General features: G+C 59.8%; 10 protein-coding genes across 10 annotated transcripts; 5 read left to right on the top strand and 5 right to left on the bottom strand.

The window, feature by feature from the left end:
• Positions 1-2,094, bottom strand: GGTG_03875 (hypothetical protein). The gene is made up of 2 exons (XM_009221658.1): positions 1,658-2,094; positions 1-1,546 (listed from the first exon to the last, which is right to left on the bottom strand). The coding sequence occupies exons 1-2, from the start codon at positions 1,929-1,931 to the stop codon at positions 303-305; spliced, it is 1,518 nt and encodes a 505-aa protein (XP_009219922.1). The 5' UTR covers positions 1,932-2,094; the 3' UTR covers positions 1-302.
• An 87-nt stretch (positions 2,095-2,181) lies between these two features.
• Positions 2,182-3,934, bottom strand: GGTG_03874 (hypothetical protein). The gene is made up of 4 exons (XM_009221657.1): positions 3,580-3,934; positions 3,368-3,485; positions 2,970-3,269; positions 2,182-2,864 (listed from the first exon to the last, which is right to left on the bottom strand). Exons 1-4 carry the CDS (start codon positions 3,646-3,648, stop codon positions 2,776-2,778), a joined length of 576 nt encoding a protein of 191 aa, XP_009219921.1. The 5' UTR covers positions 3,649-3,934; the 3' UTR covers positions 2,182-2,775.
• Positions 3,935-4,093: 159 nt separating this feature from the next.
• Positions 4,094-5,637, top strand: GGTG_03873 (enoyl-CoA hydratase). Its single transcript, XM_009221656.1, has 2 exons — positions 4,094-4,494; positions 4,622-5,637. The coding sequence occupies exons 1-2, from the start codon at positions 4,350-4,352 to the stop codon at positions 5,350-5,352; spliced, it is 876 nt and encodes a 291-aa protein (XP_009219920.1). The 5' UTR covers positions 4,094-4,349; the 3' UTR covers positions 5,353-5,637.
• Positions 5,638-6,270: 633 nt separating this feature from the next.
• GGTG_03872 (RING finger domain-containing protein) lies at positions 6,271-10,265 on the top strand. The gene is made up of 2 exons (XM_009221655.1): positions 6,271-6,514; positions 6,790-10,265. The coding sequence occupies exons 1-2, from the start codon at positions 6,464-6,466 to the stop codon at positions 9,994-9,996; spliced, it is 3,258 nt and encodes a 1,085-aa protein (XP_009219919.1). The 5' UTR covers positions 6,271-6,463; the 3' UTR covers positions 9,997-10,265.
• Positions 10,266-10,964: 699 nt separating this feature from the next.
• On the bottom strand, positions 10,965-12,260 carry GGTG_03871 (FK506-binding protein 1B). Its single transcript, XM_009221654.1, has 6 exons — positions 12,015-12,260; positions 11,848-11,912; positions 11,692-11,752; positions 11,573-11,593; positions 11,417-11,458; positions 10,965-11,357 (listed from the first exon to the last, which is right to left on the bottom strand). Exons 1-6 carry the CDS (start codon positions 12,137-12,139, stop codon positions 11,330-11,332), a joined length of 342 nt encoding a protein of 113 aa, XP_009219918.1. The 5' UTR covers positions 12,140-12,260; the 3' UTR covers positions 10,965-11,329.
• A 1,778-nt stretch (positions 12,261-14,038) lies between these two features.
• GGTG_03870 (hypothetical protein) lies at positions 14,039-14,604 on the top strand. Its single transcript, XM_009221653.1, has one exon. It carries the CDS (start codon positions 14,212-14,214, stop codon positions 14,473-14,475), a length of 264 nt encoding a protein of 87 aa, XP_009219917.1. The 5' UTR covers positions 14,039-14,211; the 3' UTR covers positions 14,476-14,604.
• Positions 14,605-15,014: 410 nt separating this feature from the next.
• On the bottom strand, positions 15,015-15,664 carry GGTG_03869 (hypothetical protein). The gene has a single exon (XM_009221652.1). It carries the CDS (start codon positions 15,469-15,471, stop codon positions 15,193-15,195), a length of 279 nt encoding a protein of 92 aa, XP_009219916.1. The 5' UTR covers positions 15,472-15,664; the 3' UTR covers positions 15,015-15,192.
• Positions 15,665-16,508: 844 nt separating this feature from the next.
• GGTG_03868 (hypothetical protein) lies at positions 16,509-17,871 on the top strand (the record flags this gene model as incomplete). The annotated part of the gene is made up of 2 exons (XM_009221651.1): positions 16,509-17,386; positions 17,520-17,871. 2 exons carry the CDS (start codon positions 16,509-16,511, stop codon positions 17,869-17,871), a joined length of 1,230 nt encoding a protein of 409 aa, XP_009219915.1.
• A 602-nt stretch (positions 17,872-18,473) lies between these two features.
• Positions 18,474-20,809, top strand: GGTG_03867 (hypothetical protein; the record flags this gene model as incomplete). The annotated part of the gene is made up of 1 exon (XM_009221650.1): positions 18,474-20,809. One exon carries the CDS (start codon positions 18,474-18,476, stop codon positions 20,631-20,633), a length of 2,160 nt encoding a protein of 719 aa, XP_009219914.1. The 3' UTR covers positions 20,634-20,809.
• Positions 20,810-22,695: 1,886 nt separating this feature from the next.
• Positions 22,696-23,254, bottom strand: GGTG_03866 (hypothetical protein; the record flags this gene model as incomplete). The annotated part of the gene is made up of 1 exon (XM_009221649.1): positions 22,696-23,254. Exon 1 carries the CDS (start codon positions 23,176-23,178, stop codon positions 22,696-22,698), a length of 483 nt encoding a protein of 160 aa, XP_009219913.1. The 5' UTR covers positions 23,179-23,254.
• Between the last annotated feature and the right edge of the window lie 262 nt (positions 23,255-23,516).

The raw sequence follows: 23,516 nt of genomic DNA, 5'->3' as shown, positions 1-23,516 counted from the left end.
GCACTGTTTGATTATCATCTGCTTCCGTGTCCACCAACCACCCCGTCTAGCACTTTGAAGGCAACAAACTTTCCTATTTCGATGCCAGAGACTCTAACGTAAAGAAAACGCCGTGCGATTTGTGCCGAGTTAAAGAGATGATGATGATGATGATATGCGCCAGAGAGCAATTATGGAGGCAGTAACCCGCGCTATGTGATACAAGTACATGCCGCCGGCCCATTTCTATCCTGTGCCTCGCCGCTAGTCCAGGGCCAAGCCAGCCGGTCCTTCCACGGTTTCTTTTCTTTTTTTTTCGTCTTTTACTCCTCGTCACCCTCGGCGTCCTGCTCGTCCGAGTCGGCACCGTTGGCTGACGCCGGGCTACGGGCGCGCCCGGATGACTGCCGCGTGCCCCCCTCGCCGTCGTCACCGGGCCGGGTTTCTTTCTCTTCGTCGTTGTCGTCGTCGGCCTGGAAGGGGCGGGGCTCCGTCTTGAACTGCTCCATGACCTCTGCCACCTCGGGGGCCGGGTCCTCGACAGTGATGTCGAGGCGCTCGATGCCCTGCTGCTCGTCGTCGTCGGGCAGGCCGAGGCCGCGGGTCCTCGCGATGTTCTTGCCGCGCTGCGACCTTATCGTGGTGCGCTGCATGACGGGGTACATGAGGGCCGCGGGGCCGGCGACGCCCTCGCCGCCATCGTCGGCGAGCGACAGGATCACCTCGACGTCGTACTTTGAATCGTGCGTCAGCTCCGTCTCGTCCGACGTCTCGAACCGGCGCATGTGCGGGAAGCGGAAGCAGCCCTTGTCGTCACGCCCGCCCGTCGACGTCGTGTAGAGCGAGTCATCGTCGCGGTCCGGGTCGGCCACGTCGAAGCGGCGGCGGAACTTTGCGCCGACCTCGGCCGACTGCGGCAGGAAGAAGTCGTAGGCGATGGGGTTGGTGGGCCTGGGCCCGCTCTTGGGGTCGCGCTCCCAGGCCTCGAGCGCGGCGGCGAACCTCCTCTCCTCCTCGTCGCTCCTATCGACGGGGATCATGACCGAGGATTGCAGCCGCGTGTCGTACGTGCTGTCGTCGGCCCCGGGAACGCCCGCCAGCGGCGGGTTGTGGAACTTGATCGTCAGGTAGGCGCCGCTGTCGGGGAACGCGTCGAGATCGGGCAGCAGCGGCAGCGCCGAGACGACGGTGACGCGTGACGGCGCGCCGGGCCGGCTGCGCGGGTGCCGCACGTGCGCGGCCGGGTCCGAAAGGTCGTGCGCGGCCGCCTTGAACGACTGCGCGATCTTGCGCTTAACGTGTGCCGGCGTTCCCGCGTCCTCGTCGATCTCGGGGCTCGCCCGCTTCTGGGCGCGCCGCACCGGCGCCCCCATGCCCGGCCGCCTGGCCCCCGGCCGCAGGAAGGCCACCGTATCGCTGGGCCCGCGCCTGGTGGCGATGTACTCCGTCTTGCGCAGGAACGAGACGGCCGTGTCGTTCATCTTGGGCTTGCCCAGCGTCGCGAGCGGCCGGAGGAGCGGCCTGTCGTGCGGGCTGACCGCTGGGTTGTGCGGCGGTGCTTGGATTGCTGTTGACACCCATCGGGCGTTTTGTCAGTTATTCCGCCAGGCGCGAGTGCGTCTTCTTCTTCTTCCTCCTCTGCTGCTGCCGCTGGGGGCGCGGGGCGAAAAGGACGTACAGCTCTCATCGCCGTCAAAGACGCCCGGCATTCCGACCAGGTCCAAAGGCATGCCCAGCTCGGCATCGGCCTCGATGTTGAGGGGCTGCTCACGCGCCAGACGCGAGGCGAAGCCCGGGTTCGTGTACTGGCCGCTCGAGAGCCCCGTGTTGGGGATCTCGAGTAGCTTGGGCGGGTTTGGAGGCGGCGGGAGTGTGTTGGAGAAGCGGATGCGGGCGATGAAGTCCTGGTGGATCATGCGTTCGCCGCCGCCGCGGGACGCCGAGGACGACATGCTGGCGATATCAATCGGTCGCCAGTCTGCGGGAGTGTGTCGGCAGCTGCTGTCGGAGCGGCGTGTAGGCGTTGGGTCGTGGCGATCTGCGCGTTGTGTTGTGGTGGTCTAGCGAACGATGGCAAAGCGTAAAATCCAAATCCATCAATCAATTCGGCTCGACTTTCGAAGCTCCATGCCGCTTGTCGTCGCCAGCCATGCAAGCCAGACCGTGTCAGACCCACTCAGGGTCCGCGTCGGCCAATCACAAGCCACCTCTACCAACCCTGGACATTCAAGCTTCCATTCCATTCTTGGTACCTTGCAAGCAGCTCCGAAGACCCTCATAATTAAGGCATTGAATATGCCCTGCTGTTTTCCAAGATATGAAATCGTGCGCATGTATGCTGCTCTAAATATCTCGTACAATGATCTCCTTCTACGCGCCAAACAAAAACAAACTCCAGCGAACAGCCCAGCCTGTCGCAAACCAACTGTATGCAGATAGCCCACTCCCGAACCCGCCCAAATAAGCCAGCCAGCCGCCAGATAGAAGCTGCAGCCTCGCCCCAGTTTGTCGAGGATGGCCGTGACAAGATGTAAATCCATTTTAGAAGTGAAACATGCCGTAAATGTCGGAGCATTAAAAGATTCTTGAGATAGCTGCGTCCGGCAAAGCCTACCTGCCCACAGATGTAGCTTCCGTGTCATAATACATGGAACCTCGACAAGGCGCCAAGATGCGATAGAGCTGGGCATGCGACCGACGACCGTACCCACGGCCTTGTTAGGGATATGTCGCGCCTGGCCCGTGTCGACACGCTGCCTTCCGGCTGGTTGGCAGTCCCGCGTCCGAATGAGCCCTCTATGAGTTGTTCTTGCGTGCGTACCGCGTCTTCCCCATAGAGAAGGGGACGTATCGGTACTTGATCATATGCTGGATCTGCTTCCGCACTAAATACAAGAAAATACGCAAGGCGGCAATGGTCAGCGAACTCTGCCCCGGTGTCCCATGTCCCAGTTAGAGGGTCCAGCGCAGTCGCTGCTTGAAGAACTTACTGGTAAGGAAGAATAGAAGGAACCAGTACATGACGAGCACGGGCCAGAAGACGGGGACGTTGAAGATCTCAAACCAGCTGCACAGGAAGCTGATGACGATGGCGCGAGTGGCGGCGTGCCAGAACTTGAACTCGGGGAGGCGGCGGATAAACGGGCGGAACTCCTCGTCCTGCTTGGTCGGCAACGTCCCAACCGAGCCATCCTCCATCTCATTGTCCAGCGCCTCGTTGGAGGGGTCGAACTTGGGCTGCAGGAAGGCAAGGAACAGGTTGAGCAGGTAGATCCCCAGTGCATATGCCACTACGAACGACGACATGCAAGGTTAGTCCACAAACTTTGATGAAACGAGATACTGTGAAGCTCCAGGAAAAGAGACGTGTTGGCGGGGCTGAACATACCGATGTACCATCCTTGAGCAACGAAAATGCGGATAAAGAAAAGGAACAAGGTGACGCCGGTGCCGATCCATCTGTACAGCACAAACGGAGTAGACTTGTCAAGGAGAGCTTGGTATTGCTAGATTTGGGAGCGACATGCACGTGTCAGCGTATGCGCAACCTTGGGGCGATGGAACGCAACCTCCGGGTGGTTGTGCCTGGAAAACACGAACTCGGGTGATTTTGGATGTCTGGGCACTGACGGCCGCGAACGGCGTCTGGTCGGGCTCGGCCGAGTCCATCTTGGTCGGGTTCAAGGGAGGCCGGTTGAGGGGCGCGATAATGGCGCGATAAGGATGCAGGATTCGCGCGCAGGCAGGCTGTGGTAGGAGCTGGACGCGGTCGTGGGTCGCTGCTCGGTCGGGAGGGTGGCCGCGAGGAAAGGCGAGATGGCTGTGGATGGTGGATGTTTCCGATCGCTACGTCAACGGTGCGAAACGAGCCCGATGAGCTAGAGACTTGCGCCGGGGAGGTGGTGTCGCGACTGTGGAAGAAAAATGGAGGCTCGGATTTGATTAATGAAATCTGGCTCATGCACGCTGGAGGCCGCCCGCTGCACTGTCTTGATTGATGGTTGTTGCATGTGTTGTCGAGTTTGTGACAGGGGCAATCGCGGTTGTGGCTTGACTGTGTGGCTTTTGAGTCATGTGGCGCATTCCAACTTCGCAACGAAAGAATGACACAATGCTGGGCCGATTACCCTCGGGTATGCGCGGTTCAAAGCGTGGAGCTCCAAGCCAAGCTCCTCACCATGATATGATGTAGCTACCCCTGCGCGGGCTGGCCTCCTCCCTGTAGCGAAGGTAGCTCCAACCTTTCGCATTTCCATCTTGAAACTGTTTAGCTGCTTTTTTGCTGCATCCCGCCCGTGGTGGTGGATTGAATCGTCAAAATACCTTGATTGTGGCCATCCCCCAAATCAAACCCGAAAACCAACCACAAGATGAACGCCCTCCGAGGTCTCCGGCCGCTTGCCTGTAGAATACAGCCCTCGCCGTTTCCTCGCGTCGTCAGGAGCTTCTCTGCGACACCCGGCAGGAGTTATGAGTTCATCCAAGTGTCGGAGCCTAAGCCGGGAGTTGGCCAAGGTGGGTTCACCTCCTCGTTCCTGAGAATGACTAAAGACACACACGCGGGGCCATGGCACCAAATCCGGGGGATACATCGCATGCCACACGCCTAAGAAGCTGACCACAACACATGCCACCAACACAGTGACCTTGAACAGACCCAAGGCGCTCAACGCCCTGTGCACGCCGTTGATCGATGAGCTCAACACTGCGCTGCGGGAGTTCAATGGATCCGACTCCATCTCGGCCATCATCCTGACAGGGTCGCAAAAGGCCTTCGCCGCCGGGGCAGACATCAAGGAGATGGCGCCGCTCACCTTCTCAAAGGCCTATACCTCGTCCTTCATCGAGCCGTGGTCACTCCTGACGACTCAGATCAAAAAGCCCATCATCGCGGCCGTGTCGGGCCACGCGTTGGGTGGTGGCTGCGAGCTGGCTCTCATGTGCGACATCCTCTACTGCACCGAGAGCGCCAACTTTGGCCAGCCCGAGATCAAGCTGGGCACCATTCCGGGCGCGGGTGGGAGTCAGCGCCTGACCAGGGCCGTGGGCAAGTCCCGGGCCATGGAGCTGATTCTTACAGGAAAGCCCATGACGGGCACCGAGGCGGCGCAGTGGGGAGTGGCGGCCCGGGCGTTTTCCACGTACGAGGAGCTAATGGAGGCGGCTCTCAAGACGGCCGAAACCATCGCGGGATACTCGCGCGTCGCCGTGCAAGCCTGTAAGGAGGTGGTCAACAAGAGCCAGGATCTGCCGTTGAGAGATGGTGTTGAGTATGAACGCAGGGTCTTCCACAGCTTGTTTGGAAGCCAGGATCAGAAGATCGGCATGAAGGCGTTTGCTGAGAAGAAGAAGGCTGAGTGGACACACGAGTAGGCAGGTGATGCCAAGTGTATCCATCAGCCTAGCAGGTCTACATGCCTTTGTAAGTAAATCGGGGGGGAAAGACCATTCGAGGTACTTTGGCTATAGTAACTTCCATTTTTATGGCATCGTACCAGACATCTTACCCATTCACTTGATAATTTGAATTACTCACTGAAATGTTTCTGTGTACTATTTCTACTTCTTCACTTCATATACTATTTCTACTTCTTTACTTCATATACTACTATCACTAGGTAGGCACTTACTTAGGCATCAACAGCAACTTTGTGCAGATTATAGCGCCGGTGACGCCGCAGTCACATCGGGATCCCATCTGATATCAGCGGCATGATCGGCGGACCCGAGTCGGCAGTAAGCTGGAGCATCGGTCCAAGTTGGGTCACAGGCCGGTCCAGCTGGAGCCAGCACGAGCCATGGTGCGAACTCTCCTCTGTTGTATGTCGCCAGTTGATGCCGGATACATGTCAACTTCTTAAAATATGTCTTTTGCTCTGTATTTACCGCCCACAGGGAGGCTACTATTTAACATGGGGCACTGCTCCACCACCCAAAGGCCGGCCCGAACCAAGACGGCGCCATCGTGGACGCCCCCACCTCAGTAGCCAGCCTCCAGGTTCTGGTTGGCGCTTACAGGCCAATAAAAACCTGGCCAACCCGGCCCCCCATCTTCCCCCACACGTCGATGGAGTAAGAGAGGGGACGAGTGAGGGTCGGGCTTCGACAGCAGACGCACGCTCTGGAGGACCACGCAAGCTGGACTCCCCGCGCCGAGCGCCGAGCCGTCAGCGGCAGCTGCAGGCCTGACGCTGGCTGGGACTGAGAGGCCAGGCATGCAGTCAATCGCAGACCGCCGCCTCCGCAGCTGCCATTGAGCCCAGCCTACTTGCTTGGGTATGCTTGGCGCCTGGTGCACATCACCTAAAAGCACACCTATTTCGACGCCCAAGGCCAGCGAGGGGGCCTTTTTCCCCATCTCGGTTTCCACCGCCTTTCTCTCGCGTCCCCCATGCTTCCCATCTCGTCGCCGCCCAACTGTTTGCCTCGCATTCCCACGCTCGAATTTGCCCCCAGCCCACGGGGTTGACGGGCGCGGACCACGATGGGATCTCCCAAGCATTCGGTCGACCTGGAAAGGGAACTGAGTTGTTCGGTGAGTCCAAGCGCCGAGAACGGGACGACAGGGCGACACGCGTTTGTCGGGCCTGCAATCCAATCCCGTCGGTCCCTCCCCCGTCTGGTCCCTCCCCCCGCCCGCTCTATCCTCCACTCTCGCTCTCGCTCCTTATCGTCACCTCAACGGCAAACTCCCACCACAGCGTTATGCCTATTCATCGACCTCCGCACCAACGTGCCTGTACCTAGCTATTTGTCAACACACACAACCGCCAAACCCTCTACTGACACGGGACCATGTGGCATACATAGATCTGTGCAGATCTGCTGTACAAGCCCCTGACGCTACTAGACTGCCTGCACACATTCTGCGGGGCCTGCGTCAAGGAGTGGTTCGGATGGCAGGCCACGGCCGCTGAGAACGCGCCCACGCCGCCAGCCCCGGACTCGCCCGTCTTCACCTGCCCCGCCTGTCGTGCCCCCGTGCGCGACACTCGCCGCAATGCCACCGTCTCCACCCTGCTCGAAATGTTCCTGGCCGCGAACCCAGACAAGGCCCGGCCCGACTCGGAAAAGTCCACCATGGACGCCAAGTACAAGCCCGGCGAAGTCGTTCTTCCCCGCCTCAATATCCTCGAGAGGACCCCCGAACAGCTGCGTCTCGACGAGGAGGAGCGCCGCTTGATCGACGAGGTTCGCGCCCTGAGCCTACAGGAGGCAGTCGCCGAGGCTGAGCACCGCCAGCGCAGGGCCCGTAGGCGGGGCAACAGCGATGCCCCGTCGCCGTCTGCCGCCGCGGCGCGGGGAGCTGCCCGGAGGGAGTCACGCCAGCGGCCGTCTGGGGCCACGCCAGTGACCCGGAGTAGAGAGCCCAGCGCAGATGCGCGCGCCGGCAACGCCAGCCGCCCCAGGGATCCGGCGCGGGATGCCAGAGAACGCGAGCGCAGGAGGCGGATCCTTGTCGAGGCCGAGAACAGGCTGCAGGCCGAGCAGAGCATCATGCTGCAGCCAGAGTCGCGGACCTCCTCGGAGGGCCACGGCAGCAGCGGCTCCCGGAGGCGGCACAGGAGCGAGTCGCGCCAACGTCCAGCCGAGTCCTCGGAACAGCCGAGGAGGCGCCATATTGAGCACCAGTCCTCCATTAGGTCTCTGATTAGCTCCTCGTCCCCGGGCTCCGTCGACATCGACCGCGAGATCGAAGAGTTTGCCCGGCAGATTCAGGAGGAGGGCCTGCTGGACGGCCTGGACCTGGAAAATCTCGATCTAACAAACAACGACGAGCTGAGCCGCAAGATCACCGAGGCCTACCGCAGGCGTCAGCGGGAGAGATCTCGGCCGCAGCCCTCGCACCAGCGGAGCGACCCCAGCAGTGTCCCGCGGCAGTCCAGGTCCAGTGGCAGCGGCGGCTCCAGCGCGAGCCCTGCTGGATCAAGACCACAGACGCAACGACGGGACTCGTCACAACGACGGGACTCGTCACAACGACGGGACTCGTCACAGCCACCTGCCAGGCCACGCCGACATTCGCATTCCAACTCGCACGCCCGCTCCGTCAGCGCCACGGACCAGCCTGAAAGCGGGCGCACCAGAACTCCCCCCTCCAGCGGGGCCTTCCTCGACGTGCGAGACGAGCCACGCCATCGGCGCCGCACTGCGAGCGGAGGCCGGAGCTCCACGGTTCCTGGATCCCTGGGCGTCCCCGCCCCTGGCAGTCTACAACCTCCCCGAGCCGTGGCTCGGTCTCAGACTGACATAAGCCCGCCCAGGCCGAGCGCGGCCGATGGCTCTTCTGCCGCCGCTACTCGTCCGGGTATCTCGGACGTGAGGAGCTCTAGCTCCCAGTCCATGCCGGCAGGGGCGGTTTCCCGGCCCGAGCATGAGAATACCGGGCTGTCCTTCAGCAACAGAGTTCAAGCCACACCGCCATCCATGACCACGCCGTCTTTCGAGAACAACTCCAACCGGGGCAGGAGAGTTGGAAGGCCGGCGGACATTGGAGTTGCCCCCACATCGAACCCAACTGCGACCGACTCCCCGCCGGCCCTCTCGCCGGCGCCACAGCAACAACAGCACCAACTCCAACAACAGCCACAGCAGCAGCAGCAGCAGCAGCCCCAACATCAGCCGCCGCAGCAGCATCAACAACAGAATCAACAACAGCAAAATCAACAGCAGAGGACAATGACTAGGGAATCGTACCCGGAGCCCAACGTGCCCTGCTCAAAATGCCAAAGAGAGCATATCGAATATGAAGTGCATTATAATTGTGCAACGTGCGACCGGGGGAGCTATAATCTCTGCTTGAAGTGTTACCGAGAGGGTAGAGGGTGCAGAGGGTGGTACGGCTTCGGCAACGACGGGCGGCGTCGGTGGGAGAGAGCCAAGATGAAGAACCCTCAGCTGCCTGAACGACATGCCCTTACTGCGAGCCGGTTCCTCCCATCAGATTCGTCGTGGGGCATCTTCGAGGACCCGGCTGAGAGACTTCAGAGGGGTGCCTTCTGCTCCCGGTGCCAGGCCTGGGCCGCAGACTGCTACTGGCAGTGCGGCGCCTGCAACGATGGCGACTGGGGCTTCTGCAACGACTGCGTCAACCGGGGGAACTCGTGTACGCACCCCTTGCTTCCCATCAGCTACCAACCACCAGAGGCATTGCGCCTCTTTGAACATCACCAGCCGGGACCGTCGATCGCAGGCGTCCAGGCCGCCATGCCGACGCCTCCGCATAGCCCGGCAGTTACGTCCCCGCTCCAGGTCTACCCCTTCTCTCCCACCTCGCCCCGTTCCAGCGGTCTCGGCGTGCCGCGGCCCATGATGTTCAAGACCCGATGCGACGTCTGCCAGCTCGAGATACCGCCGGCACACAGCCGTTACCACTGCTACAAGTGCGCCAGCGGGCTGGAGCCGGACTCGAAGCCTGGCAACTACGACATCTGCCAGCACTGCTACGAGGGACTGGTCCAGGTCGGCAAGATCAGCGAGGAGAACGGGCCGCAAGGCTGGCGGCGATGTCCCAAAGCCGGCGACAAGATGGTGGTGGTTGGATTCCGCGAGGTCCGGCCGGGTCGGTGGTACCGCCTGATACAGTGCGACATGGTCGGCGGTCGAGACGTCCTGATCGACCCAGTCGAGGGTGCGCCTCACCTGCAGCGCTGGCAGTGGACGGACGAGTCTGGCCACACCGTCAGCCGCCTGGTCACAGCCGACGTACGCTCCTCGGCCCCTGCAACGTGGCCCATCAGCGGCGGAACAGCCGCGTCGGCTGATGGCCAGCAGCCGCCACCGTTCCCACCCGACGGGGGCACGGGTCAGGTTCGGCAGGCGCGGTGGTCGTGGTACCCGCCAGAGGCCTGGAACAATGGCGGCGCCATGCCCAAGGGCCAACTGCTGTTTCCCAAGGGCGCCGAGATTCACGAGGTCAAGGACATCAACGGCGACTTTTCCTCGGGTACCTACATGGGATACAACAATGTATTCCCGACGGCTTTCCTCCACCAGGCTGACGAAAGAGGGAGATAGGCGAGGTCCAGAGGGGCAGCAAACACGTGTGCATATATGTATGGGATAAAGGGGGCAAACGCAGTGCAGACCCCACGTGGTAAACTATGTATTTGAAAGATTTGACAAGCAGTCTCGGACACAAAGACTCTACGATATATTCGGAATGTATGGGAGGAAACCCCAAGCGGCTCAGTCGTCACAACCAGGCTTGGGGAGCCAGGCAGGAGTATTTACAATGTCTTGTGACAAAATGTAGGGCAACGGTTCGAATCTAAGCAACACTTGAACACCAGTATCTGGTCGGTGCCGCTCACTGTGTACCTACCCTCTACCCTACTCGCCTATGGTTCCTTGGGCCAGGTACGCCAGTGAAGTGAAGCCGCGCAGGGAGATATCTGGCAAGTCAGGTATCTGGGTGGATAGGAGGATGCCCAACATAGTGAGGGACTCGGGCAGGATAGGCACCGTACCTCTCCGGCTACGCAAGCCCCGATCGGGTACTACGGATCGACTACGAGACCCGCGTAAGCAACTACGGGACTCATTGGGTGACGCCGACCCAACTATACCTATGCCGTCCCCGAGATGGACGGACGTACGGGACGGACTATGTATATGGAAAGCAGCACCCAGATTTGCCAACCCAAACCAAACACCCCCCCAGCGCACCACGAGTGCGCACAAGCGTGAGATTGGGGCTCGAACGCCTAGCGATCCGAAACACCATCCCTTCGAAAGCGAGAGGGAAGCACAGGGCAAATGGTTCTGGCCCGCCCGATTGGGTCGGCTGCTGGCAACGAGCGAGATTTGTGTCACCTGATCTCTGACAGCGGGTGTGAAACACGTCTGGTGGGTTGCCGACGAGACCTTCCTTCCGGTGTGGGGATCTGGGATATCGGGCGGGAAAACAGCTTGACGGATGTGACAGATGTTGACCGTCTTGAGGAACATGGCATACTGTTTTGGAAGAGGGCCATTGGAGACGAATCGCTCTCGGCAGGAGCAGGGCCCAGGCCACGGCAGGCCATCACGCGGTCAAAGAGAAAGTGATGGAGGCTGTTGGATTGATCACCCTCTGGCAAGATTGCCCCATAGGACAGACAGCCCTTCGAGACCGCCACTCGCACTCGCACTCCAACTGGGCTACAGAAGCCTCTACGCGACAGCGCAGAGCATATTAGCCCGCTCCAACGTATACCAACGTTTCCCATGCCTCATTTCTCGCATTTCGTTTTCCATCCACCCAACAACATTCAGCATGCATCAGTCCTTTAGTTGACCCAGCAAAGGTCACCGTCAGACTATGAAACTGGATGTGAAACTTGGAAGCTGCAGCCCACCCAAACGGCCATCACTGCACCTTCTTGAGGTGGACGTCGCTGTACTTGATGTCAGTATACAGATTCGCAGTCGAGGAATCACGAAGCGAGAGACTCACAAGAGCAGATCCGAGTTGGGCGGGATAGCGCCAGGGAAGCCACTGTGATTTTGCGTCGGGGGTTAGCAAATGTGCCAGACCAGGCGCGAGCCCCAGGTGTAGTTGGAGCATCACGGCGTCAGAGGGCGCGCGCGCGCGACCGTTGGGTCATCTTACCGGGCGCCGTAGCCGTAGTCACTGTAGCGAGGCAGGATTTGTTAGTATATTTGTGATTTTCCCATAAGAGTCGCCAAGCGTGAGTGAGATGAATGGATAAGAGGAGGCTATGAGCTTACGCGGTGATGTCGAGGGTGGCCTTCTCGCCGACCTTCATCTGGGTGACGCCCTCGTCCCAGCCTGTCTCGCGGCCATCTGGGTTAGCAATCTCATGTCTCTTGGAGGGGAAGCTTGGATAGACACGGGCGCGCCCAGAGGGAGCTAGATGGACGTACCCTTGATGACCTGGCCGACACCGATCTTGACGACAAAGTCGGACTTGCCAACAGACGAGTCGAACCTGGAGGGGAGCGGAAACGGCGGCCTCGTCAGTGGTTTGCCCCATGCACGCACAGGCCTTGCAGGCGGTCACGGCAGGCAGGGACGGAGGGGGAGCCCTTACTGGGCGCCCTTGTTGTCGGGCTTGCTGGTGTCCTTCAGGTAGCCGGTGTACTCGATGGTGACGGTCTGACCGTTTACGGGCTTGGCGCCGTCACCCTCCACACGCGTGGTCTTGGTGACACCCATGATGGCGGTGATTGTGAATCGAGGTTGGTTGAGCTGTAGAGGGCGAGGATGTCTGCAATTGGGCTGGCTCTGACCAGGAAAGAGAGTTAGAAGATGGTGTTTTATGGAGGTCAGGTTTGGTTCTCTAGGTCGATCCCCTTATATGGAACCGAAGGATCGAACGGCTCAGAGGATGTGTTGCGTCAGTGGGCCGTGGTGGGGGTGGGGGGGAGCTTTGGTGGGGCAAGTGAAGCAAGTGAGGCTTTAGTTGGAGCGGCGGATGGAGGGGGCGGGGTTCCTGGCGTCTGGTAGAGTTCATGTGCTTTGGGGAGCGGGATTCATGACAAGGCGGAAAGACGAGAGCAGTATGCAGGGGTCCCGGAGAGGCATCGGGGGTGACGTGGGAGCTCACTATTGGCAGGTAGAGGAGGAGGCTGGTGAGGATGCTTCTAATGATGCAATCACCTAGTGATGCGAGGAGAAGAGAAAAAGGTCTTGAGGCTCCATCCAAGGACGATGGTGATATTTAAATCTAGCGTGCCATATGTATACTAAGTAGAGATCTGTGTGCCCAACATTCACTCCGTCAACTCATCTTTCTTCGGTGCCGCGTGCAAGGAACAGCTGGAGCACTGGAGCCTCCCGTCCGCGATCCGATACCGCGCGGTGCCACAGTCATCAACCCGTGTAGCCTCACCTCGGAGATGGTCCTTTATGACAGGTGCCTGATCGCACACACGCACAAGTCCACCATCTACCCGAACACCAGGACAAAGTCCCCCCTCCCGTCACTCCCATTTGCGCCGGCACAGTACACCCGAGCCGAGCATACACCACCTACCGTCCGTTCTGGTTGGGAAAGCCCAAAGATACCGGGGGCGAGCGCGCTGTTTAGGCCCTCCCGACGGGGCTGTGCTGCCCGCCCCGCACATTATACCTGCCCTCCTGCCCTACATACTACGTGCGCACGCCGTCGCGCACATGAGGTGCTGTGGCGTGCAGGGCAGATGTGCAGAGGCACCAGGTGCCAAGGCAAGGCGGCCGGCTTTGGTTGGTCGGGGCCGTGGCCTGATCTGCGGTTTGGCCAACGTGGTCTGCCGATGACGATTGTGAGCCCTATTGTTGGACGGTTATCCACTCGTCCAACATTGACCAACCAGCTATTCCTCCCGCGACAATGCCGATGCGAGCGGCCTTGGATTTCGCATCATCCGTGGTGGAATGATTGCGAACCAGGCAAAGCATTAACGCCAGCCAATAATAGGTACCTAGCCGTATAGGTAGGTACCTAGAGGTAGGTATAGACTAGGGGCAGCACCTATACTGGGAACTGCATTGTGCCCCCTTTCCGGCTTGACCGGTAAAAGACGACACGACCATTATCCCATCATGGATATGTCCGATATTTTGCAATATGGAATCCGGGCGGGGAAACCACATCTCAGAAGCAAAGAAACCTGCATGAACAAGTAAGGGATCATCTCTTGATGTAACCGAAAAGAGAGCGATGAGGTCCGACAGATACCTGAGGCCACATTCCGGCGAAGAAGTCGTCGGCACTTGGGCGCGGTATCAACCAAAGATACACGATATTTCTGCAATTTGGGGGCTGGGCGTGCCACGAACGACGCAGGGGCGAAGGATCGATCGGCATCTAATCCAGGGGATGCAAAGGCCAAAAAATGGCCCGCCAGATGGGCGGCCTGACAGCTTCTAATTTCTCCGCAGCCGTGGTCGGTGTCGGGGTGCCTCCTGAAACATGGGAGAGGCTCGTTTCTCCAAAGGCGAGCCTGAAACAAATCGCAAAAGACAGCAGTCCCGTTTTCCCATCGCCCCTAGAAGGGCCGTTTGGGGGAGAGACCACCTAACCAAAAGCGGCAGGAAGGATCAACGGGTTTCCATGAATAGCCACCTCTTTTACAGAGAGAGACACCATAGCCACACCCGTGGCGTCATTGTTCGGGCTTGCTGCGTCCATGTTTTTGAGAAACGAGAAATCACATTCCGATGGCTGTCTGTGGCTGGCTTGTGGTTGTCTAGCTCTCTGGCTGACGACTGGGCTGCTGCTACCCTCGTAGCATTCTAGCCCACCGATGAACTGCCGATATCAATTGTTCAGCTCGAGGGAAACAGCCAAGACAATTGATGCAGCCCATGCCTCTTTTTTTTTCTTTTTTTTCTCTTCATGTGTCATGTCTTCCCGCACTACGGCCACGACCTGGATGGAGCTGAAGACATTGGGCTTGGGGCCGGGTGCCGGGGCAATTGGGAGCGGCCCCAAACAGCGAGAGAGCCAAGCAGTGTACACCACAGCGGATACGAGAAAGCCCGGCCGCGCTGGCTGCAGCGCTGACTGAGGGGTCTTCTGCTTCGGTGCTGAGTCGTGGTGGTGGTTCACGCCCGAGAGTGGTTCGAACGACTGGGCCGATGTGCTTGTCCCTCGTATCCCCCGGTAGCAACATATAGTTTATAGACAGAGCTTGGTGAGTTCGTGCGTGTATGCAGTGCTCTTTTCTTCTCTCTCACTCCCGAGACGTTAGCCACTTCGCGGCGTCGAGTTGGCCCAGCGCCATCTGTGCCCCACGATGGAGGGGAGACGCGGCGGCCGGTGGGCGGTGGGCGGGTGGTCTTCTTCCGCCCATTCCCCGCCGACCAGCAGCAGCGAGGGTCCAGAATCTGTGGTTGTGCCCCCCGCACCATCTGTCACGATCGCAACGCGACCTACGATGCAACCATGCGCTTGCTCACAAGGGAAGGTGGTGGTAGCCATCCGCCAGCCAGCGTGCCAGCCCCTCTCGCTCGCCATCAACAGGGAGTGAGAGAAGGGCGGGCAGCGTCTGTCTCAATGCAAGGCACGCGGATGCAGGATGGAAGGTAGTCTGGTGGGACCCCTTTCCAGGCGCGGGGCGAGCTGAACGAAGCGAAGGCGCTTTGTCGACGGCTCCTCAAATGACGAGACGAGATGGTCAAACAAGGCCGTTGAGTCAGTGTTTTATTAGCGAGCATGCCATGGCCAGAAAACCCAATTCCTTGCCCTGGCCAACGATGATGGCATTGGAGACGGATCACAGTCTCTATACGCATTCTTCACCCAGGCAGGTCTGGTAAGGCTGAAGGATGAAAGGGCCTGGGGAGCAGGCGAATCGTGGTTCGCTAGCCCGAGAGACGGCAAGACACAAGGGGTGCACACGTGTTTGAGGTTGACACCAAGGCGTTCTCCGCCTGAAGCCAGAGCACGTGACAAGCGAGAACCGTCTTGCGCCAGGCGAGGGAGGCGCCCACTGATGTGAATCAGGGGTCTGAGCAAGGCCGGACCCTCTGACGGACCCTCTGACGGTGAAAAGGGGTGTCATGATGGGTTGGCCGGGCGGGAGACGGTGGTGGCAAAAGGGGTGAGTTCAAGACGAAGCGGCATTTATCGCTTGGCATGGCTCAGCATGGATGCCGGAGTGTGCGTGATTTCAATTGAGCTTTTGGGCAATTCTAAAAGATCTGCGCGCAAAGGGACTGAGCTTGACTGGGCTTGTTTACTGTCCAGGCCTCTTGTTTACTGCCGGCCTTGTTGTAAGTATCAAAATGGAGCACTTTGATCCCTGGCCCGAGGGGGTGGCTTGGATGAGGGGAACGGTCACCGACGAGCCTGAAAAACGAACGGGGCCAGGTGGGGACAGCGCTCGTGGTAGGGAAACAAAGTGACAAAACACCACCCCACTCTGCCACCATGCGAGCATGCCTTCATGTGTGTTGCATTGCGGGCCCGCAAAAAATGCCCAGTTCCAATTTCCCGCGCCAGACCAAGGCGGACGCTGCTGCGAGCTAGCTCCGTCGCTCCGTTTTTTCTCTGGCTGTGTGCCGTTTTGCTGCTCAAGGAAGCAGGAAGCCTGCTCAAGGAACCAAGTTGAGACAGGAAACAGGAAACCATTCTGGGGCGCTGCTCTACGCGCAGGCGTCGGAGGGAGAAAGGAAGCCGAGCGCGCTTGTTGTGTTGTTCGCACGACGCCTCGACCGGGTCCGTGTGCCCAGCCCATCCCCCACTCCAGCGCTCGCAACCACAGTCACCTTTTCGTCCGCATCATCCACATCCCGAGCCCGCAGCCAGACCGGGAACGCGACAATGGCCAGCTGGAATGCAATAATTGGAATCGGCTGACGGCGTCAAGGACAGGGTGGGCAACGTGGTCCAACGTTGCTCGACCGATCGCTTGCACTCGCTCTCTCAGCCGAGGGTGGGCGCGCGCAAAGGACGGCGGATGTGAGGGTGGGGCAGCTCCTAATTGTCCTTGCTGATTCGGTGGGACAAGCCCGCCGCTGGGCTCGAGCGGTCGAAACTGATCTTGCCCATTTGCGGACTGAATCAATTTTTGGCAGCCGGTGCTCTGGCAGCGGTGCAATGGAAATTTGCAAAATCATCGGCGGCGGCACGGTTATTGGCTACGCAGCCAATGGCGACCCCTGCCCGCCTGCACGCCGGCGGGTTCTCGCCATGACCAAGGAAGCGGAGGGTGGGCAGGCGGCCAGCCTTTGTGGCCGGCTCGCACCTCCAGACAGCAGGTACCCACGGCAGGTGCCTACAGTAGGTACCTGCCGGCTCCCCCAAGAGACGCCGGCCGGCACAAGTACCGCCCCATGCAGACGCCAGCACGCCAGGTATCGCCCATCAGCCTGTTTTCTAATAGCGGACCAAGCCATGCCGCCGGCGCACCCACCATTCTGCCGACCTGGACCACGCTTGCCCCTTTCGAGCGCGCCGCAAATTACCCCTGCACCCTCACCCAGTTACGAGGCCTTTGAAAGAAGGGGGGTGGCAGGAAGGGTGGACGGTCAGCCAGGGTGGGCCCGCCTGGCTGCGTGCGTGTGCGTGTGTGCGATGTGTGTGTGCGCGCGCGCGTGTCCGGCTGCTGGTGACCTGTCGGTCCAACCGCTTCTGCCCCTGCCCCTGGTGGATCGACTGGCTTGCTTGCTGCCCGCTGGCTCTGTTTCTCCGAAGAACGGTGCGCAAGCAAGCCGCCAGGAACACCCATTCTTTGGCGAGAGTGACGGTCCAAGGATGGCCCTAGCTCGCGCCGTTCCTGGACACAGACATGCCGGCCGACTGTTCACCCCCCCTCCCCACCCCGCCCCTGTGCACTGCGTCCCGTTTGCCCAGCACACACGAGATTACGGCAGCGCGGCACTAACACGGCTCGCCCGGGCGCTGCATGGCGGTCAGATAGCGCAGGCCCCCTGCCACCACCTGGCCTGGTGTTCATCCCTGCCCTCCCCAGGCCTGTCAGCGTTTTCCATTCCGTCCCAAAGTGGCCCGCCCCTCTCTTGTTCTCTCCGCCCCATCATCCCATCCCTCCCTCGCCGCTCGTTGCTCCGCTTTTGGTGTGTGTGCTCCCTGGTCGGGCTGCTGTGCCAGCTTTGTCTTTTCTCCCGCCTGCCGCCGCCTCTCCTTTCCTCTGGCCTTCCGCTCCCCTTCTCCGCCATCCGCCATCCTCAACGCCGACGCCTTGCCCGCGACAACCGTCTTTCGGCGACGACGATCCTCCCGTGTCACGCCCTTCGAGCTCGAGTCTGAGAGATTTCAGAATCTCTCGACACGAGCCTGGAAGGTCCTCCGGAGGTCTCGCAACCCACCGGAAAGCCCCCATGCCAAGCCGACACCATATGAGGCCGCTGACGCGAACACGGACGAGCCCAGTCACCTCCTGAAGGACACCCTTCCTGGAAGCCTGCCATTTCGACGATTTCTCGTCGAGTCACTCTTTTGAACAAAACCAACACGCCAGCGCTTGGGAACAAAAGAATCCCAAAAATAAACAGCAGCCCGGTGCTAGGTCATTCCGTGAGTGACAAAGCCAGAGACGCCACTGCGCCCCGCCGATTGATTGCTACGGGGTGCATGAGGATCCCCTGCAGGAGAGGGAGGAGGAGGACGATGGTGTGCGCAAGAACAAAGGAAGCCAGAACCGCGTGGCTTTAAGAGGGGGGACCAATGAACTTGTCCTTGTCTCTTACATCTAAGTGACGGGGGCGGGTTATTTTTGTTCGCACGCGGCCACTTTGACGACCTCCTCCACCTCACCTGCTAGGCGATCAGGCCTTGTACCTCGACGGCATCGATTCGAACGGTCCTTTTCATGCATGACCTCTTACTAACACGATCGTCCATGATCCACAGCTAGCTGTATACACTCGTTGATCGACATATTTGTCAAGTACACTCGTTTCTTCGTTCCCTGACAAGAGTGAGTCTGACCTCTCTGGAAGCCCCTGGAGCGTCTGCCAGCCTCGGCCGAGGAGAGTGACCAGGGGATAACCACGCTGGTCTCGGGCTCGGACTAATCGCAAACCGTCCATCTAGACATAAAAAATGCATACCACCTCCGTCCTCGCCGCGGCCTTCGTGGCCGCTGCCACCCTCGTCAGCGCGGAGCCGCAAAGGCCCAGGATCTACTTTCCCCGCAACGTCAAGCGTCAGTTTCTCAATGCGACCACGACCAGCCAGGAGTCGACGACTTCGCAGTCCACCCCCGTCGTTATTCCTGCGAGTACGACGAAGCGCCAGAACCTGGGCGACTTCCTGTCCAGCATCGGTGAGAGCCTCGAGCCCTCCAAGGGAACCACCTCGGACTCCAGCGACGATAGGACCACCATAGTTGTCTCGAGCACCATCGTGGTTCCGCCCCCGTCGGAAACCTCGACGTCGTCTGAGCGCTCCAATGTCGCCTCCTCGACGTCGTCTGAGCGCTCCAATGTCGCCTCGTCGACCGGTGGTCTCCCCGAGTCCGTGATTGCTCCCACCACCAGCTCCACTGCCGTGGTGGTCTCGTCTGAGGCCGCTGCTACCCCGACTCCGACCGTTTCCTCCAGCTCCAGCGGCATCCTCCTCGCGCCGACCGGCGAGGTTACCCCGACCAGCACGGCGACGCCGACCACAACCGCGGACCCTCTGGCCGGCATCTCGTCGATTCTCAGCAGCGCTTTGTCCGAGGGCACGACTGCTCTTACCCCGAACACGACCGAGCCCGTCACTGTTGAGCCTACGAGCGCCGAGCCCACCACCATCCTTCCGACAGTGACGAGCGAGTCATCGGTCGTGACCACGTCCGTCTCGACCACCTTTGCGGAGCCAACCACCGTCGTTGACCCGACCACGGCTCCCCTTCCGACCACTGGTGTTGAGACCACCACGGGTATTGAGACCACCACGCCGCCTCTTCCCACGACCACCGTCGTCCCCCCACCCCCGATTAGCAATGTGACGGAGCCGTCAACGACGACGACGACCCCTCCCACCACCCTCCCGCCCGACCCTATCACTACTCCGCCCACGACTGTCCCGGCTGTTGTGCCCACGGGCAACAGCACCATCTCTTCGACGTCTGTTACCTCGTCTGAGTCTACTGTAGTCCTGCCTACCACGGACAGCGAGCCCACTATTGGTCCTACCGTCCCGGTGCTTTCTGGCAACGCCACAGTCCCTGCGTCGACCACCTCGGCGGCGCCCAAGGACGACTCGACTACGTCCACCGCTGCGCCCACTTCGACCAGTGCTGGCTGGCTCCCGACCACGCTGGTTATTGGTATGCCTTCGCCTACCAAGTCGGATGACCCCAATGTGCCATCAACGGCGACTGCTACCCCCATCCCCTCGGATCTGCCCAAGGCTATCACGCCCGACTCGGACAACAAGCCGCTTCCCGACGACACGGTTGAGATCCGGGTCGGGTTCAACTACGCGCTCAACTACGAGTTCGTCGCTGGCACCCCGCAGGCTGCTGCGCAGATCTTCAAGCACCTGCCAAAGGCCCTGGGCTACCTTCCTGGAACTGGGCAGCCCGACAAGATTCAGATGCGTCGCCTGCAGCCCCTGAACACCAACGGGGAGCTGGGCTTCGTCACCACCATCGCCATTGCCACCTACCCCAAGGACCAGGTCAACAGGCTCAGGCTGGATATCAAGATCCCCAGCTCGCAGTTCTACCAGAACACGGACTCTCTGGTGCACAACCTTACCCTCGAGATCAACCCGGCTATTGATATTCTGGTTGGTAGCCTCGATGGTACGGGTGGCAACGGGGCGTCGGGTGGCTCGCCTGGCAGCCCCGGTGGTACTCCCAACGACGTGTTCAACAACGAGAACAGCAGCAACAACCCGTCGGCCTCGCAGAGGGCCACCTTTGCAGGAATTACTGTCGGCGCCGTTTCCCTGGCCGCTGCCTACGGTGCCGCCATGTTCATCATCGCGCGCAGGTACAAGAAGAAGAGACAGACCCACCAGCGCTCTAGCTCGCTGAGCAACGGGTCTAGGTCGACGGCCCCGGGTATGCGCGAGGCTAGCGGAAGCCCCGCACTGATGGGCGGTGCTCTCCTCAGCCGTGACTTCACGTCCAGCTACGGTGGAGTTGCTGCTGGTGCCCCCGGCGGTCGTGACAGCCATGGCAGCGGTCGCAGCGGCGCTGGCAACTCGGGCCGCACGGCTTTCATCTCTGCGCCCGTTGCCCAGGAGAACTCGCTTGGCTGGAACTAAGAAGACGGCCAAGTTCGCCCTCGCCGCAGGGTCGCCGAGCTCGCCACCCGATCGATGCCTGTCACACGCCACCCGCCATATTCGCAATATATCGACGTCTCAATAGAAGCCTCATACACTTGGGCCTGCCTTTGCCCCCTTTGCGTTTTCTTGCATATTCGATACCCCTCGGGAAACCGCTGCTTTGATTGCATCCCAGACTCCCGTGTCCGGGCCAAGGTCTCAGTACCTCGGTCTCACTCGTGTCCGACTTGCTCTCAAGCGCCCGAGATTTTGTGTTCCTTTCTTCTGTTTGGGATTTTCCTTTTCCACTTCTTCATGGCACACTGAGGGGGTGTTTCCTGTTTCAGGTCTCCTGCCTTGGGCCATTAAACTTTACCACATACATGCCTCGACCCTACACCAATGAAAGCCCGAGCCACACGCCCATCTTGGCCGGCTCGGTCCCTGGGCGTCTGGCCTTATTTCTCTTAATCATATTTCTCAATACCGGCGAAGTCTACTGTGGCGGGCGTCGATCTGGGGTTGGCAATTTCCCAAACCCACATCCACACCACGCCAGTGTTTTCGTGGACGGGGCGACGGCGTTGCACATCCAGGGCGGCGGCAATCATGATTTTGGGGGATGGACGAGCCGAGCAAAACGAGCCGGGGCCACGAAACCAAAGACGCTGAGGTCGAAGCGGAACACGACGGACCACGTTTCCTCGCCGGCTCCGGGCCGCAGCGGAGAAGAAAAAAAAACACACACACACCACGGGACAGACGAGTCTCCTTTTCCTCTGTACATTTTCATGTTAAATGCCCCCAATATCTTACCTTTTATGTATAGATGCCATTATCAATCAGGGTATGAGACCAGAAAGGCTCGTCAGTCTGCCAAACGCCAGCACCTCCTCTCTTAATCGTGTTGTTTCTCTGTCCTTCGTTCGTTTGTGGCATAGATGGCCTCGCAAAGTGTGGGCCTGTGCGCGGCAGACATTGGGCCAAGATGTCTGGTGTCCATTTCGTCAACCCACCCCTCTTGTGTCCTGTGGGAGCAATTCCGGTCCTGGCTTCTGGGGCGGGTGTGCAGGCGTTTTCTCCAAGCTTGTTTACCCCACTCCATCGTATCTGTTTGTCCCAATGTTGGCTCCTTATTTTAGCACCATAACGAGATAAGCATACCACGGCTAGATGCGGCATTGAGAAAGATGAATGAAAACATTTAAAAATTACTCGCTCTTGGTACGAGTATTGCCGCCTTGGCTGTCTGTTGGACTAGGCTGTCGTCCTTATGCGGACTCGGGCGAAATGTAATATCACGTTCATGTAGAGAGGGATCCTGTTGGCAGGCGAAGGAGAGCTGGTTGACTAGTTTTGCCGCCTGTCGGCTGAAGCTGTTGGTCGGATTTCCTTTGGGTCCAATTTCCCAGTCCTGCACAGGGAGCTGACATGGGGGTCGTGCTACGTCGTACCGACTTTGATTCCATTGTTGTCGCCGTCCCTGCGGCCCACTTTGTTTGTTGCGAAGCACGCACAAGTCACGCTATCGTCCCGGACGCGTCGGCAACGCACATTGCAGGTCCCATCCCACATCAACGTCCCGATTGGGCAGTCTCGTCGGCTGCTCGCAATGTCGCCTGCAGCGATATCGACGCGTCTAGGCCTCGGGCGGTTGGATGCGTCCATGCTGTGGTCGCTGTCGACGAGGGCTCGGACGTGAGGCGCTGGGGCGAGTGTAATTAATGGCCCACACACACACACACACACACACACACCCATCTGTGCTCGCGCTGTCTTCTCATCCCCTTTCTCTGTGCGTTCCATGCGCCCATGGAAGACTTCCCGTGTCACCAACGGCCTTCAACACCGTATCTGATGTTGGATGTTGAGGGACGGTCGAAATGCAATTTTGACGAAGGCTGAACGGAGAGAAAGTGACAAAAAATACACAAGCAAAACAGAAACCGACGCACGGAGCATGCATCCAGCATCACGCAAGCTACACAGTACGACGGCCCCCACAGCGACGGCAGCATCGCCGGCGGGGGAGAGGGAGCGAGAGAGAGCAGGGCGCGTATTATAAAGTCCCCACCCGGGCGGTAGCACTTCGGTCCGAGGCGTCAGCGCCCAACACCGTTCGAGTTGGGCCGCTTGCCCGTGCCTCCCTTCTCTCCGGGTTGGCGGCGGCGGCGGCGGCGGCCCCATGTCCCCCCATAGGACGCCGGGCTTTCGGCACAACACCCCCGACGAGAAGCGCCGTGTGGCCCCCCGCAGCAGACTCGGCCGCCGCCTGGGCGGGCTTCTTTGTCCAATGTTCCCCGTCAGCGCAGATATCTCCCGCATCCCGAACCTGTCGTTGTATGTAGACAAGGCATCCTGTGCGGCTCCGGAGCTTATCGGCGATGACGTGGGCTTTCCCCTTGGAAGCGGCTCCGTCCTGGGGGGGTGGGTGCTCGGAGAAACGCAGCACGCACAAACTTTGATTCCGCCTCGTCTGCCTTTCACCTCGTCGGACCGCCGCCGCCGCCGCCGCCGCCCCCCTTGGGACGTTTCGTCCCATCCGTCTTCATCTCGGCTGTTGGTCTTGTCTCCCTTGGCCGTCAGGAGGACAAGGCAAGACAACACACGAAACACTTTAGCTAACGCTTTGCCGCGCAAAACCTTGAAGCCACCACGGCGCTTAGCCGCATTTTTTTTTTTTTTTTTTTTTTTTGTGTGGCGAACCCTGCCGCAAAGAAACGGCCGCTTGCCCGACAACAAGGCCCGGAGAGAGAAAAGGCCCGCCGGCCTTGGGGAGGGGCCGAGAGGCGCTCCGAGTGTTGCAAGTGATGGGCGCCCGTGATATCCTTCCATCGATATGGCCTTGTTGATTGTCAGTTCCAGTTCTTCTGCCCACGA

The sequence above is a fragment of the Gaeumannomyces tritici genome, assembly GCF_000145635.1.
Source record: "Gaeumannomyces tritici R3-111a-1 unplaced genomic scaffold supercont2.2, whole genome shotgun sequence".
Classification (NCBI taxonomy): Eukaryota; Fungi; Ascomycota; class Sordariomycetes; order Magnaporthales; family Magnaporthaceae; genus Gaeumannomyces; species Gaeumannomyces tritici.
Note: the sequence above shows the minus strand (reverse complement) of the source record. Positions and strands in the feature narration are given on the sequence as shown.

Excerpts from the sequence above, each read along its gene's own strand:
- GGTG_03875 (XM_009221658.1), bottom strand. The coding sequence starts at position 1,931 with ATGTCGTCCTCGGCGTCCCGCGGCGGCGGCGAACGCATGATCCACCAG. Across the intron at positions 1,547-1,657 it reads CTTTGACGGCGATGAGAGCT|CAATCCAAGCACCGCCGCAC; the intron begins GTACGTCCTTTT and ends GGGTGTCAACAG.
- GGTG_03874 (XM_009221657.1), bottom strand. The coding sequence starts at position 3,648 with ATGGACTCGGCCGAGCCCGACCAGACGCCGTTCGCGGCCGTCAGTGCC. Across the intron at positions 3,486-3,579 it reads AGACATCCAAAATCACCCGA|CAATACCAAGCTCTCCTTGA; the intron begins GTTCGTGTTTTC and ends TCCCAAATCTAG. Across the intron at positions 2,865-2,969 it reads CCTTCTATTCTTCCTTACCA|TGCGGAAGCAGATCCAGCAT; the intron begins GTAAGTTCTTCA and ends TCTTGTATTTAG.
- GGTG_03873 (XM_009221656.1), top strand. The coding sequence starts at position 4,350 with ATGAACGCCCTCCGAGGTCTCCGGCCGCTTGCCTGTAGAATACAGCCC. Across the intron at positions 4,495-4,621 it reads TAAGCCGGGAGTTGGCCAAG|TGACCTTGAACAGACCCAAG; the intron begins GTGGGTTCACCT and ends CCACCAACACAG.
- GGTG_03872 (XM_009221655.1), top strand. The coding sequence starts at position 6,464 with ATGGGATCTCCCAAGCATTCGGTCGACCTGGAAAGGGAACTGAGTTGT. Across the intron at positions 6,515-6,789 it reads AAAGGGAACTGAGTTGTTCG|ATCTGTGCAGATCTGCTGTA; the intron begins GTGAGTCCAAGC and ends TGGCATACATAG.
- GGTG_03871 (XM_009221654.1), bottom strand. The coding sequence starts at position 12,139 with ATGGGTGTCACCAAGACCACGCGTGTGGAGGGTGACGGCGCCAAGCCC. Across the intron at positions 11,913-12,014 it reads CCCGACAACAAGGGCGCCCA|GTTCGACTCGTCTGTTGGCA; the intron begins GTAAGGGCTCCC and ends GCTCCCCTCCAG. Across the intron at positions 11,358-11,416 it reads CCCAACTCGGATCTGCTCTT|CGACGTCCACCTCAAGAAGG; the intron begins GTGAGTCTCTCG and ends CATCAAGTACAG.
- GGTG_03870 (XM_009221653.1), top strand. The coding sequence starts at position 14,212 with ATGAACTGCCGATATCAATTGTTCAGCTCGAGGGAAACAGCCAAGACA.
- GGTG_03869 (XM_009221652.1), bottom strand. The coding sequence starts at position 15,471 with ATGACACCCCTTTTCACCGTCAGAGGGTCCGTCAGAGGGTCCGGCCTT.